The sequence below is a fragment of the Haemorhous mexicanus genome, chromosome 1, assembly GCF_027477595.1.
Source record: "Haemorhous mexicanus isolate bHaeMex1 chromosome 1, bHaeMex1.pri, whole genome shotgun sequence".
Lineage (NCBI taxonomy): Eukaryota > Metazoa > Chordata > Aves > Passeriformes > Fringillidae > Haemorhous > Haemorhous mexicanus.
In genome coordinates this window covers 30,567,751-30,590,267 of record NC_082341.1, presented here as the reverse complement: position 1 = coordinate 30,590,267, position 22,517 = coordinate 30,567,751, and the positions used below count along the sequence as shown (strand labels likewise).

At 39.0% G+C, this 22,517-nt stretch overlaps 1 protein-coding gene across 1 annotated transcript in view; it reads right to left on the bottom strand.

The window, feature by feature from the left end:
• Positions 1–205: 205 nt before the first annotated feature.
• The window catches only part of LOC132326349 (histone deacetylase 5-like), a 113,933-nt gene continuing 91,621 nt past the window's right edge, over positions 206–22,517 (bottom strand). The window contains exons 8-10 of the mRNA XM_059844382.1: positions 21,023–21,107; positions 15,783–15,936; positions 206–6,688 (exon numbers count right to left, since the gene is read on the bottom strand). Of these exons, the coding sequence (XP_059700365.1) occupies positions 6,649–6,688; positions 15,783–15,936; positions 21,023–21,107 (279 nt within the window). The 3' untranslated portion in view covers positions 206–6,648. The remainder of the gene's footprint in view (positions 6,689–15,782; positions 15,937–21,022; positions 21,108–22,517) is intronic.

Here is a 22,517-nt window from a genome sequence, read left to right as displayed (position 1 = left end):
TTAGCCTGCTATGTAACATTACTTTTACATTAACATTTGTGGTTCCTTTTTTATGCACTCCAGCTTCACCACGCTTCCCCCTTTATATTTTAACAGTCAGAATCCTATGATCCAACCAGGGTGGCATGTTCAAAGCTCCACTTCTTTTTCACACTGATTAAAAAATAAAACAGGCAAAAAAAAACCTCCTCAGAGTATTGAACTAGCTTACTTCAAATAGCTTTTATTAACACTAGGACAAGACTATAGCCAAAGAATTATACAAAACACAAAACAAAAGGGATTTTAACAACTTGGTTGAAGACTAGTTCACGCCAATCCAATGCTCATATATCTATAATCAACAAAGTTCTGGAGCACAATATTACTTAACATTACTCATTGGATACTTGCAGATACAAAAATGTATCAGGAATAATAACAATGGTTCCTTTTACTCTTACGGAAATATTACTATCGACCTTTAAAAATGTTGCCCTTTGTGTCAGTCACACTGATGCTTTATCCTTTATAATCTGCTCTGCCTGGAAAGACAAATTACAGATAAACTTTCAGAACTCTGAGCAAAAGGACTGGTTTTTATCATGGAAACAGCAACATCAATTTCCTACGAAAAAAATAGACATTTCAGCTGTGTATCCCTAGACCAAAAAGTCAGTCTTGTAAAAACCCATGGCAGTAAGCTTGCTTTGAAAGCCTCAGTTACGACTTCACCAGGTATTGCTTTATGCTTTCCTACTGCATCCTAACTTGGAATATTAAGCCAATCATGAAATTTAAAATAGCAGTAAACTAAGCAGCAAGAGACATGAGTATGAACCTGTTCCCCTAACACATGATCTATACATGCTCAGGAAGCCAGTAGAATAGATCCAGCAGAGTAAATTTTCTTTCAGACATACTTTCCTAGGAGCAGAACTGGCACTTCATATCTGAAAAAGTATGTGAGGGCAAGCTCAGATCTTTTACCTGGGCTTTTTATTCAGTTCTGTGTGGCTGAGTGCAGAGTTTGGGATCCTCCTCTAGCTGCCTCCCAATTACCCAAAGCCTGTTAGTAGGATTTAAGTGGTCTTGGAATCAGGACATCCCATGGCTCTGCTACTGCAAATGTGCCTCTGGCCATGCAGGCATACCATCAAAAGGGGGAATGTGTGGAGATCTTGGCACAGAATCCTTCTGACCACACAGCACCAGTGCCACTGCCTGCATGCATCCCTTGTCTTTTGACCATCCCCACAGCAGCATGTCTTTGTCACAAATCACAGCCCTTATATGTGACAGCCCAGCTCACAGAGTGCTAATTGACATCCAAAGAGCAGCATCTTTGATGGTGCAGAACAATTTATATTTTGCTGTAATCTATGCTAACATTCTTAACCACAGAGCATGGCACTGGAGCAGGATGAAGGATTGTGCAGAAGAGACATAACTGAGAGTTGCTGGAACATCCATCCTTTTTGGTCTTTGCTTTCTGTAATGTGTGATTTACTAGTGATTAGAACTGAGCTAGTAACAAGATCTCATGGGACAAAACCCTTTCGGATCAAGCAAAAAAATGACATTGTTAAAATCAAAATGGGTTTCTTTTGAGGTTAGAGAGGAATGTAAGTTTCACAATTTCTTTTTTTAACAGTCAGCAGACAGCCAGCTAAATAGTACTCTTAAAATACTGCTGCAGTTTGGATCTGCTACAAAAATGAAGCATTTAATTGCTGCGAGAAGTGGCAAAGATAAGCTATTCTCATTCCCACACCAAGGGCTGGGGAATCTGTCAGAAAACAGCCTTTTTTCAGATGGTTTTCTATGTGTTACAAGGGTGAATTCATTTACAGATACGAAAACAAAGCAAGTGACATGACAAAGAAAGATCTTAAATGATAATTTAAAACCAAACTCCTTCAAATCCAGGATAAAAAGCAAGTAGCAGAAACTTGATTTAAGAGAGATCCTTTCCTGTGGCAGGTTGGACACATCACATCCCCCCTCCCCAGGTACATATTCTGTTTTACTTCCACATGGAGTCTGTAAAAAACAAAAAAGTCTAATGGTTCACAAGGCTCTATTGTGACCTTTAAAAATAAAACAATCATGCACTGCTTTGCTTCTGGAAAAGCCACTATTGAGGAAAAAAAAAATTCCCCTATCAGTCATGTTATGAAGTGTCTGCTGGGACTGAGAACTTCTTGGGCAAATGCACAGCACACACAACAGCACACATGGTGGCTGCTGCTGCTGCTTAGGAGAAAAAATAGCCAAGCCAGGTTCACATCTGCATGAGTTTGGGCATGCTGGTGGGACAGAGAGGACATTTCCCAAAGGATAAGTGGTTGCTGAGCACCTCCTTGCCCCTGCAAGCTAACAGGATTAGTTGTTTTACAGCCATCAGTGCCTTTGGAAAAGTTCCCTCTAATTCTTTGTCCCAGACACATTGCCCTGAAAGTGTCCTGCTGTCTGTCTACAAAAATTAGTCAGTCTCTACATTCTTGCTCTCTATAGGATCTCTGGTGTTGGCTGCAGCAAAACCTTTCTAATATTTCATCTCCGGTTATGACTCTCAGCTTTTCAGAGAGGCTGCACTTAGATAAGACACCAACTAAAATACCACATACTCCACAGAGGAGCTTGTTTTGCCACTTATATTCAGCCTGCAGCATGTTGTTGACTTTTTTGCAAAGTAAAGGCATAGCCATCTTTATTTGCATAAAATTTTCCATTTCTTTTATGATATCTATTTAAGATAGCTTAATGATTTTACTTTTCTCAGATTCACTTACTTGAAATTAGTTCCTTCATTTGCACTGAACGAAAAATTAAGAACGTTAAAAAAAGGGAATAATTCTGTCATCTTTATACTGGCAAATTCCCACAAACTTTGATTACCCACTAGAAATGTTGCCTGAAAAGAGATCATATAATCAAGCTGCAAATTATATTAAAACCAAATGAGCATATACAGAATTCTTCCACAGAGTCCAAAAATGAAGTGCAAGACACTCATGAAGATTTAAGCAGTTCTGAGATTTGCTGTTCCTCACTGTTCTTACTTCAGCCCCAGGTAAGAGGCTTAAGCTGGATAAAAAATCATTCTTGTCTCGATCTCCTGAGTCATGTCTCTTTTTAGGTTTCAGTTTGTACTATGAACTGAAGGACCTAAGAATACAAGAAAAGAAAGAGAAAAGCACAGTAATACAAGAAAAGCTCAACTGAGCTTAATACTTTGTTCCTAATGCTAGAGAAGAAAATGAACTGGAGCAAGTATGTTACTGGGAGCTGCTGCTGAGGCATCTCTCCTGGTGGTTGGTGACTGGTGCAGGGGCAGAGCACAAATTACTTCAGGATTCCTCCATGAGGCAAAGATTTGCTGCCAATGGCAGTGGCAGCCTGGGGTGGAGGTACCGTGGGATGTCCTTCTGCAACCCTTGTACCACCAGGACCAGGCAGAGGGTCACCCTGGCTCTGAGTGCTCCCTGCTGCCTCCTCAGCTTCACCTTCCCCATGGAATCACACACAGAAACCACCCTCATCCCATCTTGTTTATGCTTTTCAGCTCAGTTGTAGATGTAATTTAAGCTCAGACATAGATATTTTGGCAGCCAACTTGAAATATCTGGGACTGAATTTTCAAAGGTGTCAATCTCTCTAGCCCAGTGGGAAAGGTCTGTGGGAGACATGAGACGTTGATGTCCCCTCAAAAATTGGAATTTTTATATTTGAAACACAAAAATCATGTATCTTTCTGAAATTCTTGCAATCTGATGTTGAATCCAGTTAAAACTGGGCACTTTTAAGAGTGTCTATGAGAATATTTCCCTAGAACTATGACTAAAATTGCTGGAAGATATTTTAACTCCAGTCCATGGGGAGCTATTGACAGTAATAAAAAATACTGTGAGAAGAAAACAGCAGCAAGTGAAACTGCCCTCTCAGAAAGCCCAGGTCTGCTTTGAAGGAAGTGTTGATATTCACCATAAGCCTCAATCATTTCCCAGAGGGCTGTAAGATGCCTAGGAATGACATAATCAAAAAGCAATGGTGCTCTTGACTTAAAGGGGAAAAGAAAAGCAGGGGCTGATCCATCTCCCATTGAAATCAAAGAGGACTTTGCTGTTGACTTCAGTCAGAACAGAGTTCTGGACACAATCTGTGTGCAGTTTATTAGCACACTTGTTTATCCAAACGATCCTAACTTCAACCAGCAGCATGTCTAGATATCTGCCTGGGACTACATCTGTACAAATGTGTAAGTGTGAGTTTATAATGTGGTTTAATTCAAATTATTCTGGCATTTTAAAAGCATTTTCAGCTAAAAAAGACAGCTTTAGCTGATTTGCACCCCAGAAGAAATACTTTGATTGGAAAAGCTTGAAACTCACATTTCAGGTTGCAATTCATATGCAAGTTCATGCAAGCTAAGGGCACAAACAGATTTTAGGGTTAATTTTAAAACGATATTACTATGCATTCAATTAAAATTTTGCAGCCATGATTTCAAAATGTGAAAAGCTCTACAAATTACCCAACTCATCAGCTATAGCCCTTGGTTTTCTTGAAGGGAAATTTCTTTGATGACCATAACAAAATCACAGTAAATGGAAAGTAAGATTGCCATCAGAAGTCTGCTGAAAATGCAGGAGGAACTCTTGATTGCTTTAGTCATGTGAACAACCCCTTCAGAACAGCCCAGAGTCAGGCAAGGTGGCTTGCACCAGGAGTTAATTTAGCCTGATGGGACTCTTTGCATTACTAAAACGAGCATGGTTTTGGCTTGTAAATGGGGGGTAGAATTTTATTTCACTTTCTGAGGGTCAGAATTTTATTTCCCTTTCTAAGGGGTATACATTCATTCCAGAGTAAACCTTTCAGAATAAAAGTTTACTCCACATTATAGGAAATGACATCCCTTTTTTAGATTTCCCTTTTCAAAGCATGCCTCAGATTTCTAACTTGTAGTGAGGAGCTTTGGTATAAGTAATAAAAGTCTTTAAAATTAAAATGCTAATCGTAAACAAACCCAAATGCATGAAAGATATAGTCTGACTGCATAACAAAAGAGAATTATATAATTCTATTTGAGTGAAATCTTTCATCTTTGATTTACAGGTTTGAGTCTGCCTATAACTGAAACCATATTGTTCCATATCTTTCATATCATGGCCTTCCCCAAAATCTTGTTTTAATTAAGGTTCCTTTCAGATTTCAGAATAAAAAGCATGACAGTCTTCACTTATGGCTTTAATATATATCCTTTTTTTTTTTTCTTTTTTAAATTTGGCAAATATATAAAAAATGAACATCACTTGCTTTTAAAAGCTGAGCAAGCTATCAAATACTGCAAGCTGAATACTTCAAGGTATCTCCTGGGTTCATTAGGTGAGAAGGTTGTAAACAAAATAAAAGTTACTGTAGCAGAGTTTTGTTCATTTGAAGTACTCTTACATACATGCCCCATTTCTCTCTCTCTCTTTCTCTCTCTGACAGTAAGGCAACACGTGTAACAGTTTAAGCGTTCATTTTCAGCTAAAGGCACAACTCTATGTTACGTTCTCAAACATGGAATTAAACAGCTAAAGTCACATTGCAGGGAGATCTTGCTGCACTTCGGGGATCTAAAATAAAGCCTAAACCCTTTGAAGCTTCTGAAGCAACATCAGTTCTCTTGGTGCAGGACTACATAAAAGAATCAGTTCGTATTCACAACACGGCCTGTAAAAAACACTCCCACACAACCTCCACAGAAACACCTGAGCTTCAAATGAGCTGCACGCAGTTACTGAAGGTCGCTGCTCTGGAGTCAGAACGCAGAAACATTTCAGAACAAACCAAAAACACGTTTGAAAAACTATCCATACTTGATCTCTGCTGCACATATGGTGAGCGCTACTGTCAACTACAGAGGGTACAGCACTTTTTCTTAAAGGCAAAAGATCATTTTAGAGAATCGTGAATGTGTTTTTATGATAGAAAAGATTACATGAAATGGGGAGAGATGGCCAGGAACAGGGAAGAGAAAATAAAGCACCACCAAGCACAGTACTTCAGGGGATTTATAGTACAATAAGAAGTGCTTTCCCTTTAGCTAAAATCCCTCATCATAATTTAAACGCTTTTCACTTATTCAGCTAAGAATTCATTACAGGAGGTTAAAAAATGACACATAAAATAAGGGTGGGGTTTTTTTTCTTCATTACTCGGAGCAAAGGAAACAAATTCTATTAACAATTTAACACAGTATGAAAAAAATTATCCAGTAAAAAGTGTCAGAAAGTGATTCACGGAGTTCACAGAGTATGTTGCTGGCTGCTGCATTTCTCATATCTATAATCTATCATGTAGAATTTTGCAATACTCTATTTCACAATTTGTGTTGGTGAGTGGGTCAAACAGCATTAAAAAAGCATGCTCTGGGCTCTTTCTCCTAAGTCCGTTTTACTGTAACTCTAGAATTGTGGCGGTTACATTTAAGGAATCTTTCAGGCTCTTTCAAGTCCATCCAAAGAACAAGTGAAGCTGCTACTCTGAGTTTTGTGCCCAGTGTTTATGTTCCATCTGATCTGTGCCACCCAAGAAGCAGACAAGACATGTCTGAGGGTGCTTTGGGGGATACACAATGATGTCACCCACAGGAAATATCAGGGAGGACTTGGCACTTCACAAGGCTGGCTCTTCTTCCATGGGCTCACCAGCAGCTCTGTAAAAATAAACAGGCAATCAGAATACGGCACAAGAGTACACAATGACATTGTAGATTTCCATGCATAATCAAAGCTGATTTTTCAGCTCTCTCAGATGTTTATTTGTGTTATTCAGCTATCCATAAATAGAGTTTCTTTCCTAGGAAGTATAAACAAATGTCAAGTGGAAAAACATTTTAGATCCAAGCAATCACCGAAAATGTTCCTGTTTATATTAAAATATGTCAGAATATTTTATAACATTTTGTCCAGAAATGTACATGCTTTGTGTCAACAGAATCAAATAATTCAATGAAAAAATAGCTGTGATAGTTATATTTTACAAGCTTTTGGAGCTAAAAATACATGCATTTTTTTTTTCAAGTGCACACCATTAAAGCAAAATTGTTCACTAGCAGCCAAGAAGTGTTCCCTCCGAGGTAAGCATTCCCTTCTTCTCCAGTCCCCTAGTTTTTGATTTTGTGTTTTCACAGACACATTGCCTGCCTGTCTGCAACTTTTGAGACTAAATCCTGAACCTGATGAGCAGATTGCTATCAAAGAAAAAGGATCTAATAATTATAGCAAATCAGATTATATCTATATCTTTTATATGGAAACCTCTAGGAAATTATCAGCTTAGGCAAGATGAGCTCTCTAAGACAACCAATAAGAAAATGATGAGGACACATATGCTGAGCTGATATCAAGTCTTGTAGTTCCTCGTATCTGACAAGCTACTGCACCTGAGGAATATGATGGCAATTAAAAAACGGGAAGATTCTGAGATCATAGAGTGACTTCAATGTTGAAGGGGAAATAATTTGGACAGAAACCATTTTTCATCTCAGTCTGTCAGCCTTAAGAACTACTTTAAAATAGTAACTTCAAGCAATTTTGAAATCGGGGAGAAAAGTAAATGTAAATTAATAAATGAGATGCTTCCTAGTTAATTCTTGTAAGCCAGTATGATAACTGGCTTCAGTGAAACATTCCTCAGAAAGTACAAATTCATGAGGAAAAAAAAAATAAGGGGGGGTTTGCTTGGGTTTTTCATAGTTTATTCAGCAAGGAAGCCAGAGAATTTTAAATTAATCTGGAATTTAAGTCTTTCCCAATAAAAAAATCAGCAGTATGTCTCTAAATTATTTTTTACAGGTTATTCCTTTCTGATTTGGAATGATCACTCATAGTATGTTGAAAAATATGACAGGTGACTGACATGTGAAAAAGATGATCTTTTTCAGACTAATCACTTTCCAAAGGGTATAAACTCTAAAAGATTATTTATTTTAATCGATAAATCTCAAATCTTTAGTTCCTCGCCACATGGTGGAGGATGTTTCCTATGTACAGTAACCACTGCAGCTCCCTCATTCCTGAGCAGTGAGGTGAAGCCCCCTTGCACTCTCTTTTCCCCCCCTTTTCCTTTGTTCTGGCTTGCAGCAGAGAGCACACAGTGGCAGCCAGGGTGAGATGGAGCCCTGCCTGCTGCTGAGGTGCTCAGCTGCAATAAAAGATCACACACCAGGTGAGGAACTCGTAGGGTGTGTTGCTGTTGTGCTGACCAGCCACTTGTGGGAGACCTGAAAGTCCTCTGGCACAACAGAGAGGGTCAATAAGCCCTTGTTAAACATCCAGAACCTTATGGGTCTTTCTGGAAAGAAGATAATTTGGAAGCATATGACAGCTCAGTTTTTAGGTTCTGCAAATGAGAAAAAATATGTGTCAATACATTTCGGGTGGTGATTGGCAGATCAGGAATGAGTGAAGCTCTGGAAAACCTCTGGAAGTGAGAGTAGGGGTTTGGACTATTCATAAGAACTTTCACAGGGAAGCAGTACATGCCAACAGTCTGTTCACATGTGTTTGACTTCTGGGACTGACATTCTCATGAACATATACAATTGAGGTTCTTATATAGGACTTCTTTCACTGGGAAGTTTTTCACTAACAAAGATTCTTCTGAGGGCCAGGAGTAGCCCTCACTGATCTTGAGTGTTATATTCTAATATATTCCAATCTATTCCAATAACAGGCCAAAATTCTTCACCAGCCAGAACACGAGCACTAATAATAATTTTTGCATAGAAGTGCCAGATGCAAGGTCCTTTTTAGGAAAGGGAGATAAGGTTAGAGTGCCATGGCAATCCAGATCTTTTCTTGCAGTGTGGGTACTCTCACAGTCTCCTTTTGAAGACTTATGTGTATGCTTTAACTTCATTTTATTAGTGTCAGAGAAGTCACTGGATTTATCCAATGGTTTATCATTCAAAACATTTATTTTTATGAGACAACAGCTCAGGCCTCAGGAGTTTTGTGTGAGAGCCAGTACTGTTTTGGGGGCAAAGGACAGAGAGAAAAACACTGTAAATCCCATAGCGCTGAGCAGAGAATCAATACATACTCATTCTGACACAATCAAAAGTTGTCAAAAGAAAAATCGAGGGGGCAGAGTCTGACAGGCCAAATTTGTGTTACTTCAGCTTTGTCACTGTGAGTTACATCAGTTCAGTCAGTCCTCCTGTAGCTGACAGGAAGTTGGCATAAAAACATAAAACAGGCAGAACCCCCATCCCACATTGTATGCTCAGAGCAGTTCCTCGAGATGCAGCTGTGAGCTCAGGTCTGATCTAAACCAATTCCATGCAGTCAGCAAATCCAGAAAGACACCAATTGAGATTGCAATGATTATAGAACCACAACTGTGATTTTTCTCTAAGGCTTCACTGTGGCTCATTTAAACTGCAAGTTCCTAAGAGCTGAGCCCTCCTGCATTCACTTTGGTGTTCTGTGAAGAGTAAGAGTACTCATCTCTAGCTCTCTATATGTAGAATTCTGACTATGGCAGAATGAAATAATCTCTTTGCAATTAATGCTAAACAAAATGATGCTGTTTAAACCTTCAAACAAAATAAATAGATGAGGTAAAAATTTAACCATATGGATAAAATCCGGCAGAACATGTGACATCTTAAATATTGTTCTACGGCAATTAAGAATAAATGTTATTTATGAGAAAAATATTAAAAGTAATTGATATCTACAATTTTTTAAAAAAGTAGTCTTTAGGAATGTACATAAACTCTGTACATCACCCAAAAAAGAAAATGTTTCTCTTACCTTCTTTTTTAGATGAGCAGTACAGAGTGTCCTCTGAGCTAAATTATCACACACAAAAATATAAAAATTCAAGGTATGTTTCCAAGGTAGAAACTGAACAAAAGACAGATTTTTCTGGCATGGTATGGCTATTTTATGCTATAATCTGTTCCTAATTTAACTCAGCTGTCTCAGGGAAGATCTTTATAATTGAAAAGTGATCCTCTGGTAGCAAAGAGCTGGGAAAAAAGAGATACATTTCTTTATCATGAAGGTGATTTGGGGAGTGTCTAAAGACATTATATATCCTGAGTAAGTGTATATCCTAGTAAAAATGGACTTAGTACGGATCAAAGAGAAAGGAACTAAAAGTAAAAACCTGTCCTAGTTTAAGAGTAGAATAAGGTAACTACATATATTCTCTCAAAAGAGGAAGGAAAGTACAAAAAAAGCAGATTAAATAAAATATAAACTCTGGCAAGTTAAATGCAAACCCTCAATGAAACAAACTAAAGGAAAGTCTGAAAAGCAACATATTAAAGGCATAAAAGCTAATAATAAAAAGATCTTTCAAAATACATCAGAGGAAATGATCAAAGCATAAAAGGAGCATCAAGGAAGGTAGACCACAAAAGTAAAATGAACTATTTATATCTGGGTTCACTAGAGATGTGTCAGTGAGATTTTATTACTTGCAGATGAACTATCCTAAACTGAACCAGCACTAGAACAAACTGATACACCAAACGTTGCCAAATTTCTAAGGGCAGATGATATTTGTCTGCAAGTTCCAGGGAAGTATGATTAGGATGTTGTTAAAGAAATAGCTATTGAGCATATTCTACAGCTTAACTCAGCAAGAGGTAGAGAAGGCAAGAGAAGCAATTCCCCTTTTGGAAATCACAGGAGGTACAGTAAGCCTGTATGGCAAAATTGAAAGCAGCGACAATCAGTGATGGAATTAGTAGGCAGCATTTAGGTAACAGTCATTTGGGTAAGAGTTAGGTCTTAACACTTATAAAGATGGCAATTCTTTAAAATTTATTAAAAGTTTCTGAAGGAAATTAGGGAAGAGGGATTTAGTTATTTTCCTCTGCAAAGAAGGTCTTCCAACAGTTTTATCCAAGTGCTTAGAAGAATCTTGGTTGTTGAAAGAAGGTCCTTTCACAGATTAACAATGCATCAAAAGCAGGAAACACAGAATAATATTGGTGAATTTTCACCAAGGAGGAATTCTCCAGAGCATCTCAAAAAGACTAGGCAGACTACAAGTAGATTTAGGTGATAATGTTTGCTGATGACACTAAATTGCCAATACTACTCAGCTCTAAGGCCCTTGACAGCATTCCTGTATGGAGGAGAAGGCACACAACACAAACACAGAATACACAAAATGAGGGAGGACAGCTTTAACTCTTTTAACAGGGAAATGACTGAGAGCTATGGAGTTAATGGTAGAGGAGCAGAAAGCCACAGAAACAAAACATCCCCAGTATTAGCTGCTGTGTAAATTCACAATGTGCCCAGGACCTGCAGTCCTGCATGCAGCTTTTACTCCCTCTCAAAGAAACTACAAAAAGCACAGAGAGGAGCAAAAATCATCAAAGGTAAGAAATTATTTCCATACCAGCAGGAATCCAGAGTCTTGAGAAGCTCAAGCCTTTAAAACCAGATATGGGTCAAAGATTATGAGTAGGAAAAGAGGTGGTTTTCTTTCTCACAATACAAGACCTAGGGGTTTCCCAGTGATTTTATTGGTTAATAAGTAAAAGTAGTGTGATGCCTGATGAGGCTGTGGGGTTCACTGCCCACGTGCTTACCCAGAGGTGTAAGCTGGCTCAAAAAGGTTTTGAAAAGTTTATGCCTGTGTATGTATCCTCAAGGCTTTTACACAGGATGGGTCAGATAGAGCAGTTAAGATCTATCAACTCACCAGGGCAAGGCTGGCTCTCAGCCTCCTCTACTCCTGGTTCTCTTCCTTATGAACCCACCATCAAAGGACAAGAAGGTGAGCAAGGTAAGGGTGTAGGCTGACCTGGGAAAGCTGTTCTGCGGCTGCTGAGCCTGGAGGGGATTGTAAGCCCTGTGGGGTATGGCCAGGCATGTGCTGTGTACTCAGCACACCTGAGGTAGGTATCCAAACAGTGAAATGGCAAGTGAAGCTTTATGAGTTGGTAGACAAATATGGCAAGTGACACTAAATGGTAGCTAGCTGTACCCCGTGATTCAACCATTTGCTCTAGTATGTAATATAATGCAATTTGACTGAAACTGCAACTGGTAGCTCTGTAACACTAAGAATAAAAATTATACTTTGTTTTCATTTCCATTTGAGTAAAATCTATGCTCAGCTGAACCAGAGCCATAAAGTCAAATTCTGATAAATGTCATTCTCAAGATTTACTGCTTCCTGTAAAAATAGTAAGTGCAAAAGATCTCTCTCCACACCCTTTTCTTTTTCCATTTTAAGAAGCAACATACAGAAGCTCTAAGGTATCAGGGACAGCAGCGTACTGAATATTTCACAGCACACTTTCTGAAACAGATGTCTGGCTAAAGCAAATTCTAATCAGCTAAATCTGTATCTCACATAGGGAATAAACAGTTATCAACACACGAAAGTTCTGGTAGTTAGAAATGTTTTATAGGGCATGCCTGTTCCTCTAATTGCATCTCTATTTAAATCCCTGTTAGCACCATACATGTTTCCTATCCTATCCACAAACTCATTTTTCTATATGTACTCTTCCAACATCGATAATCAAGATTCAATTGGACCTTAAGATGCAATTATGCTTTGGTAAATAAAACACCAAAAGCGTAGCAGCTTTGCACGTTTTTCTTCATGTACCCTGCCAGAGAAAATCAAGTAAAAAAATAATCGGCACTGTCACTTGAAGAAAAGAAAGAAAGAGAGAAGAAAGAAATAAAAATACTTTATATGGGCCCTAGCCAGGAGCATTTTATCCATCAGTGGTAAATGAGTCAGATATGAGTTGGCCAGGAAAAGAACTGCTTTGCCCAAAATCTGAGTTTAAAGTGAGTCATCTCACTCCAACACCAATATATCCTCCAACATAACTGGCCAGAGTTTCCCGCAAAGAGACTCTTGCTGCTGCTCTTCATCTGGAGGCCCGACCATCCAGAGCTAAAGTCGACAGGATCTCTGCCATCAAATCAGAGAAACAGGCTTGGAGTTACAGGCCAGAACAATCAGCCTGGCTGACCGTGGTGGAAATTAAGAGGAAGCAAACTAACTCCTGGTGTAAGGAAGGAACCCTTCAGGCTGCCCTGTCAGCCACGGTGCTTCCTGTTCTGCTCCCACCCTACCTGTCACAAGCAACTTTCCCAAATAAACACTCAATGCAAAAGCTTGCAACAGGTCTTCAGAAGGTGACCCCCCCATCTACACCAGCAGGAGGAAGGGCACACCTAACAAAGCTTGAGACCCCACATGACTCCTCACATCCCTGCTGCCCTCTGCTTGCTGTAGGAAGTGTCTGGAGAAGGTGCATTGCATACATGGTCCTTTATTACAACAAACATTAAAAAACCTGAAAAAGCAAAGCTGAACTCGTCTCTACATTACTGCTGTTTGTGTTGCTATGTATCTATGAAATCAATGGTGTGCTTATGTGAAGTAAAGTAAATTATACAGAACCCAAAGCATGCAATGTCACAGACTCACTCCCTGGACATTCCATGATTTTCATTCACACTCAAAGAGCAGGCAGGTCCTCTCAGGTTTCCTCACAGTTGAGGACTCTCAAAATCCAACTTTCAGGGGGATCACTTTTGATTCCATATCGTTCCTTACAATCATCAGGAAGAAAACAATGATAATGATGCTCAGAAGCCTCAGAAAACCTAACTATCAATTTTGGTCCAGTGGGACAGCATTTTTCTTGTCCTGTCACTCTCTAATGGCAACTTGGCTTCATGTGACTTTTTTTGAGGGTTACAAGGGTAGAAAGAGGTTTCAGGACACATGAGTGCATAGACTTTTTTTTTGTGCTGCTGACAAATGTCTGCAGCACCAGAGAAGATATTCCAAACGAAGTCATTTTTCCACAAAACAATTCATCACAATGGATTCATGCCTACAAGAGTCCAGAACTGATGAAGTGTAATGAATCTGGCAGCCACATGAATTCCACTTGTGCACATTTCAGTACATCCATTTTCTGCCATGTTTCTCAGCACTGCCCTGAAATTCTGTTTTCAGAATGGGTGGAAACTGTCACAGGTTATCAGCTGGTAGGTAATAAGTACAGTAATTAAGTGCAGTGTTAGTCAAAGGGTTATTTTGTTCAAATCATGTAGGGGTAGCAGTTGCTCTTAGTAGTTTTGAGTGGAGGCACATAACAAATAAAATTTTTAGTTATTCTCAGCAATGTAAAAATACACAAAATTAACTATGCCCTTTTCCAGACAATTTATGGCTTTAATTTGCTTCACTGCATTATTTCCAATACTCTAACTAAAATTATTTATATTTCAGAGCTATGCACACACAAGTGGGAATTCTTCTGTCCCTAGCTAGCAGAAGTGTCTTGTAACTGTCAGAAACTTACATGAAAAACTACATTATTCCTTAGTTGAGCACTGATTACCACAGTCACAAATCTAAAATACATCTTGTGTTCATCATGGATTCTTCTCTAAGCGTTTATAATGTTGTCTGCAATAATCCTAGCACAAGAATAGCCATGGCATATTAAATATAATTACAATTGGAAAGGTAATTATGAAAATACTGTGAACTTTACTAGCTAGCTCCACTCCCTGTGTGTCCCTTTGAGCCATGCCTCAATTCTTTGACAGATGAGTGTTGCCACTGTTGAGAGGGATGTTCATTGCCAAACACATCCACAGCTTTGAGCATTGCACTATTCCCCTGGGTGCCTATCAGTTCAGTTCTGATTAAAAGACACAACACAGGAGGAAAGAACTGAAGCAACCAAGAAGCAGTCACAATGTAGGAGCCATGGATCTTTCTGGCTCCACTCCCACCACTGCTCTCCCTATCCACAGCTCCCTCCTTTCTCTACTGTTGTTCCACAGCCTGATGAGCTGATGAGTCTCCTTATAAGGCTTTTTTCATCTTTCTTCCCCCCTCCCCTGTTTTTCGTGTATGATGGAACTCAAGCAGTTCCACTACATTTTGTGTCTTTCTCTATTGGCGAAGACCAGGAGTATTTGTCCGTAAGACAAAAAAAATAGGAAACTCCAAAAACTTCTCCAGTGGCTTTTCTGATTATAGATGACACAATATTCGGTGACTACTGTGTTTTTTTCATGTGTAATTGGCAAAACACACAATAGCATTTACTGCATCATTTTCTTAATTTGCAAGTTGAAAGCAATTTTCATTAATGTAAAAAGCAGATGACAAGCTGGAAAAACCAGAACTCTCATTCTTTGATTAGGGCCAACATTTTCTATGTACTAAGATGAAGGTGTACCTTCATCTTAGTACATAGAAAATGTTGGCCCTAATCCTGGTCAGGATAGCTTTAAGTTTTATGCTGGCACTGTTCACATTTCTTCCAGGGAAGTAACTTCTAATGCCTGTCTAATATCACTCATTAGTGATTTAAATCCATTGTTACTAAATTTATCTGACTGTTTGTTGAATGCCTTCCTAGAAAATAAAAAGAGATTTTAAAAGCTCCTAATGAGAAGAATATAGTTGATTACACTTGACCATGTCTATTTACTTCATATGGATTTGCAGGTTTTCTGAAGTAGCAAGAAGTAGACACAGGAAGAAAACAAGGTTCTTGTTATAATCACGAACTTTAGTACAGAAATAGAGATACCAACCCCAAAAAACTGCTAATATCTCTGCTTCCAGTGGCTAAGTGGGAGAACTAAAATCTGGGGGTGAAAAATTCCAGATATCTCAATTAGCAGGTAATTTTGAAACAACCCTTAGTCCTCCTTTCGTCTTCATTTTACTTGGCTGGAGAGAAAACCTTTTTGTCCGTAATAATTTCATGCTCTTACCTGCTGCCTTCCTGAGGAATACACTGCTCAACATCCACTGAAAGAGAGGCCATAGCTGATACTGTTTCTGTCTCCTCCCTCTCCTGCTTCTGAGACTCAGCCAGAGCACAATCCACTGGCACAGAGTATGGCTCCACTGACTTCCAGTACTTGCCTAAGGAAAACACACATAATAATTTATGGGAATTTTAGCTAGCATGGTGGTACAAGAACAGTAATCACTTAGTTCAACACTGAGTGATTATAGTTTAAAATCTCTGTGGTGTAAGCAGTACAGTTGAAATTTCAGACTGCAGTGAAGAGGTCTATTTCTGAACGTAAGAATGCCAAGTTGGAAAGTGCTTTCGTTCCAAGGGCTGTGTCACACCCTTCCCCAGAAGGTAATAAACTGGAGGAGTAACACACAGACTAATGAACACAGATTGTCAGGAAGGCTATTGGCTTTATCTACACAAGGTGATGGGAGTTCAGAGCAGGGTTAATAACTAGAAGTTCTGATATGGCACACAATTGATGCAGAGACAGCAAAATGTAAAAAATGTACATTGTTGTACAAAGTGCTCACACAGCACTGTCTTGAGAAAGAAGAAGTCAGAAATGCCAGCTCAGACTGAAGTGGTGTTGCCAGAACAATCAGGTTTGTTAGTCCTGGATGTTCTTTCTCCTCCAACCTCAGGGCGTATACTAGAACAATAATTTAGTTAAAACTTTCATATATGAACTGGCTGTTGCTGGAAAGCTGCCAGGTATCATAAGGGATAGAGCTTTCTGGTCTGCTATGTAAAAATACAGCAGTGGATTAAAAGCATGAGTATTTTCAGATTTCCGCCTGCAACAGAAGAAACTCATCAAGCAATGCAAAAAATAATGGCAGGTGACTCATCCTAAACACATAAAATGGTCTGCTATTAAGAAATAGCAGCACGGGTATTAAGAAACTGTTTGATTATTGGAAACCACATGAATAAGCACGAATTTACATACATATTTCTTAACAGTCCAGTAAAACACTGAGCACTCACTAATTGCCAGGTGGATGACACCTGGGGATTAGGAGCTTTGGGAATTCTGGGAGCTCTGGACCAGAGCTTACTCAGTGTTTAGCAAGAAGCTTTCAGCAGCTGCTGCAGAGGTTGGATCAGGGTACTTATCTGAGAATTAGACAGAGGTTTTCAACAGCTGTGAAAGAGAGGGGATCAAGCAGGAGACCTTTCCAAGGACTAAAAGGAAGATTTTGGCAGCTGGGCAGCAGGCTGAGCTGAGGTGCTTATCCAGAGGGTAGCTGGAGGCTTTGACAGCTGGGAGGCCAGGCCAGCAGTGGTGCTGCCTGTGCTGCAGAAAGGTTGCTGAAAACTCCTTAGTTGGTAACACAGCCCTCAACACAGTTTCAGGCTTTTGGAAGGATGAACTTTTCCCTCCAGTGAGAAAGCAGCTGTCAATAAAGTCTGAAAATGTCTTTATTCAAAAACATCATTGCAAGATGAAAGCCCAAGTCAATCTTCAAGAACAACAAGTGAGCATGGCCAGAGTGTTTCTTTGAACTCTAATAGTGTGCACGTTTGAGTAGTTAGCAGAATCTTTAAATAACAGGGACCTTCTGGGGATAAAATGTAAAGTGTATTAAGTATCCTACAAAGTTGAGATTAAGTGTTAGGAGGTTGGCTTTGCTCCAAAAACATGAAAGACAGAGCTAAAAAGTTATGTACATAACAGTAGGCTCAATGATTGGAGCCTGGCAAATTTTATGAAAACAAGACAAAAATATTCTCTATTATTACTGTGCTCAGAGACCATATTCTCTATTCATTAAAAAAATACACTAAAAACAAACAAAAAAGTTATATGAGCATTCCACAGTGTTCTCACAGATCCTATGTACAAAAGTCAGTCTTTGCAATATACACCCAATTCAAACCCTATAATTTATGAGCTAAATGTTCACAGAGTGGGTGGGGCTTTTGTTGCAGAAACAGATGTGCAAGAAAATCAAATCTGTTGGCATGGGAATAAGACCCCCTCTTGCCTATAAAAGAAATGAACCCATGTTCACTGCTGGAGTTTTCAAGGGCTTTTATTCATAAAATAAAATATTAGTACCCAGCTACCACTGTGTTGCTCTCCTGCAGCAACAATAAAACAGCATCAGTGAGGATTGCTACATCACATTCGTTCATTCACACACAGGCTTGCACACCAGCTGCCCCCTGAATCCTGACTTTCTTGTAACATTAAAACTCAGGGCCAATTCAAGCAGATTAGTGGGCTCTCTGCACCCATTTAACTGCCCTTCACTCCCAAGCCATTGGTGGTGTTCTTTGTTTCCCCACACTGAGAGCTGTGTTATGAGAGGGGCTTCAGCAAGAGAGGGAGCAGAGTCAGGCCAGGAGGCAGGTGGCAGCCCATATACTGCAGTGGAGGGTCCTGGAGAAAGGAACTACCTGGCAGGGTGTTTGTGGTTTGTGGGAGGAAATGTTTAAGCATTCACAATTAGAAATAGCATCCAGGTAGCAGCAGGTACCTCATGAAAAGAGGGCTCTGTGATACTTGTGAAAAAGCAATGATAGGTTTCTCCTTAAAATCAGAAAAATGTACTTTACAAACACCTTGGGTAAGCAGAAGAGCTTTGCAAGCTTCTTTTTATCCAGGACAACATTTGTTTGCTGCACACAAAACATACAGGCCTTGAATGTGTGCTCAGTCAAAGATTTGCAGGCCAAGAGTTATGGAATGGGGAGCCAATCACAGCACACAGCTCCCAAGAAGCTTTGTTAGGAGCTGTGGATTGGCAATTAAAAGAAGTCAAAAAGTATTGTCCTCAAACCACTCCAGTCTCTGAAAATGCCATTTCTACTGTGCTCTACTGGAATGTGAAATTCTACCAGTGCTGATAGATTCATTGAGAAAAGTTGGTGGAGCTCAAAGGAAAGAATAAAGCATACCGTTGGTTTCATTCATACAAAACTTGAGCAATCATGGATTGCAAGGAAAAAACAAACGAAAAGAGTCTTCTAGGTATGCTTTGGCTTTCAGCATAAAAATGTGCTTAAGCCTCCTTCAAAGATTAGTTTGAGCACTGACTCAATAACAAATTGGAAATAATAAAAGGGAATGTTTCTGTCACTCCGATAGGCATTTGTAATTGCCTCTCAAAGATTTGGATATGCTGTACCGCGGCTGGCTTGGAAAACAATGTTTGGTGTTGGCATTCTGCTGTTGAACAGGATTGTTTAGAAATAGCCTGTTACATGCATGTGGGAACTACTAATTCCAAAATTGTTACATTTTCAAAGGAGCTTTGTCAATACAAAACTCTCAATGCAAAACATTTATAGAAATTCTATTCTAGCTAGAAAAAAAGTTGCCTCTTATTTTTTAAGTATTGTAGCTTCAAGGTTTTGCAAAAAAAAAACCACACAGGAGGGGCTGATTTGGTATAAAATGTTGATAATATTACTTGCGAAAGTTGGATCACAGAAATCCAAACCCAATATCCAGAGGCAATGCCACGATCCAAACAAACCAAGTTTTCTCAGTACTTCTTGAGGTGCTACTCAACAGCCTAATGCTCTCCAGCCTGCCTAACTCTCCAAAATATTGGACAGGTACTTGCTTCTCTTAGATCTACATATACATCACAAAGCTGCACTGAACTTCTTCAGGGCTCCTTTCTGTCATCCAAGCATATTCCTTCCAAATACTTGGTCTCTCTCCAGACAAAATGAGGTAAATGTAACTTTTTAGGTAGCTGCAAGAAAAGGCAGAATGTTGTATTTAAGTGAGTTTAAACCCTTAACAGCCTGACAAAGGTTTCAGAACAGCCCTCTGGACTGCATGACTGTACCAGGTCAGCTGAAACCTAATTGTGTTAAAATTGAGTCATTCTGCAGAGCTCTGGACTATGTTCTTAGATTTGCACTGTATATTTCTTCCTAAATCCACTTCTCTCTCAACAGCCATCAATTGTGTGTCTTCCTACTCTTCTGTTTGTCTCTTTCTCAATTCACCCTTTTTTTGGTTTCAGATCCATTTTCCATTACATACACGTTTTATTTCAAACAGAATTGCATCTCTTTTCCTTGTGTCTCTGGTCTGTGCGTGGCCTTCTGCCCTGATTATCATTTGCAAATCTGTTCTATCTTGCACAGTACACAAATCTCCTTAACCTGCTGACTCCTTCCAGATCATTAACAGATTATTAACAGGGAATTTTAACTCATGAGCTACCCAGGGACATATCACTCAGTACAAAGGACTTATTGGAACATATTCCATACAGCTGATTTAATTAGAGGTTTTCCATGTCTAGGTGTCTACTGGATATGCATGATGAATTATATACCTACAATGAATTTTATTTGTCACCTTGCAACTAAAATCAGATGGAGAAGTACTGCATGAACAGTGAATTAGGCATGGTGTCCCTTTTAAAAACTTTTTTTTTTTTTGCATTTATTTTATGTAGATGAATCCCAACCACTTGTGGTTCATCTCAAATGAAGGAAAACATTTGTTATTCATTTATTATTATAAAGGAGCCAGAAAACAGTAGAAGTCAGGAAGCTCCCACTGGCTCAGTAAAATGGCAGAGACAAGAAAATTAGAGAATTTAAGGGATACATGCTCAGTTGGACTAAAGCAATTCATGGCATAAAGTTCTTCAGTGAGCAAATGCCCTAAAACATCTGGGTAGTTAAGGGTTGGGGTCAAAGCCCACAAGTGAAACAATAATGTGTCCTCTGTCTCAGAAACAATAAAATTATGTATTTTTTAGCACTGCTCCATAGATCAGTGCCCAATTGGAGCTTTTTAGCTTTATCTCAAGCTCATGTGAATCTCGAAGTGAGTACCTTATAAAGGGCTGCAAAAACAGAATCTGACAAACTATTCATTAGAGCTCTGATTTACCTGTCTGTTCCTGCCCCTCACTGACAAACATCTATTTCATCCAAGCTGCTCTGGAATGAAAAGATTTGGGAATATTCAGGAATCAGAAATGTTTAAATAATTTTAATGGGTTACTTTTTCAAGCCTAAATATGTGGCAGAAACAAAGAGATGCTGAAGAAATAAAAATAAAAGCATATAAATATATATGTATATAAATATTAGACACAACATATCAGTTTATGCATAAAACATTTTCCCACTCTTTTCTCTGAAACAATAATTTCTATGACATTAATTAATAATAAAAAATAACCCCAAGCCCACTAACCCACCAGTTCAAACTGAGAAACATACTTTGAATTTCAGTGGTCATTTTTAAAGAAGCTATTGCATTCATATTGGGGATTTGGTGCACAATATCTTCCGGGAGAGGCTCCAGCTGAAAGAACAGAATAGAATAATATAAATATTCAATAAGCCACAGGGACATAAAACAAACTGAAATGATCTAATCCTCAGGAAAAGCTCAGCCCAAGAACTGGTTAATATGTTGCTGGTATCAGTTCTAAATGTATAGTCATGATTTTGTTTTCTGTTTTCCAGCCATGTAATTGAATTCCAAGGGGCTTTTCTATTGGCTGCAAGACTAATCTATGGAGTCTCTGAAGCAGGTGCATGTCTGTGTATTATTCATTAAAAAATGCTAGTTATTTGTGTAATTTTTGTAGGTTCCTCACAAACCAAATTCCACTGTGTCTGTATACGCAGCTGGGCACTCCAAACAAAACCTTGCTGAAGCCACACTGGAACCAAAGTGTGTACTCTATTATCTTTATTTTTCTGGTGTCATTTCACCTAACCATCTTTCATATTTTAAGGTTTACAGGGGAAAACCATAAAACACAGCTGTTTTTATAAGCTTAACAGTAATTTCAAATAAAGCAGTAAATAAAAAAATGGTCATGCAGATTAGAAGTAAATTTCCCTAAGTAAGCTTTTTACAGAATCAGCTGCATTTTAATTTCCTAGTTTTAATTGTATATTCTTTGAGTAGGACTGCACTAGCAGAAAGTAGTGTTCAGTTACTGCATAGTTATTTTTGCCCTGCAGTGAATAAATACAAGGAATAAACTGTATTTTGAATGCCACCCACATCTGCTTTTTTGCCCACCCTCCACACATTTTCTCCTAGGAAAAAAAGTAAAAAATTGTTTGGGCTTAATTCTTCTCCTTGCACTGTAATAACTATATTCTCCTTGAACTGTGCTAAGAGTCATGAAACTCTTCTGCTTCCCCACATAAACTGCCATGGCTGGGTGTGCAGGCTTGCATCCTGAGGGGTAGCAACTGTGCCAAGGTGGACAAAAAAGAGCAATATCAATACCAATCTCTCCTCTCTAAAGATAAGGAAGTTCAGCCACCGTTGACAGGAGACATCTGTACTGCAGACAAAACTCCTTTCTTAAGTCTGCCTGGGTCTATTTTAAACTAGGTCAAGTGAAGCCCACCCAAGGAGCTTCCTTTGCAAAGTTAATAGTTCAGTAGCCATCATATACTGTCCTCCAGGTTGCTACCGCTGCATGGCTACTCACCAGCAAGATAAAATCAACTTTGATCCAAGCACACACAGTGGGAAGTTACTGCAGTGTGGATACTCCCTCAGTGGTGCTATTTTAAGCAAGCTCAGCTACAAATCCCAAAACTTCTGGGATCCTGCCACTACAATCAGCAGTGAATGCCTGTCAGCAATAAAGACATTGCAAATATCACCAGTCCTTTGGAGTCTTGGTAACTATAATGAATAGGGCTGTTCATGTCATTATTTCCTTAGAAGCCCATATGGGATTGC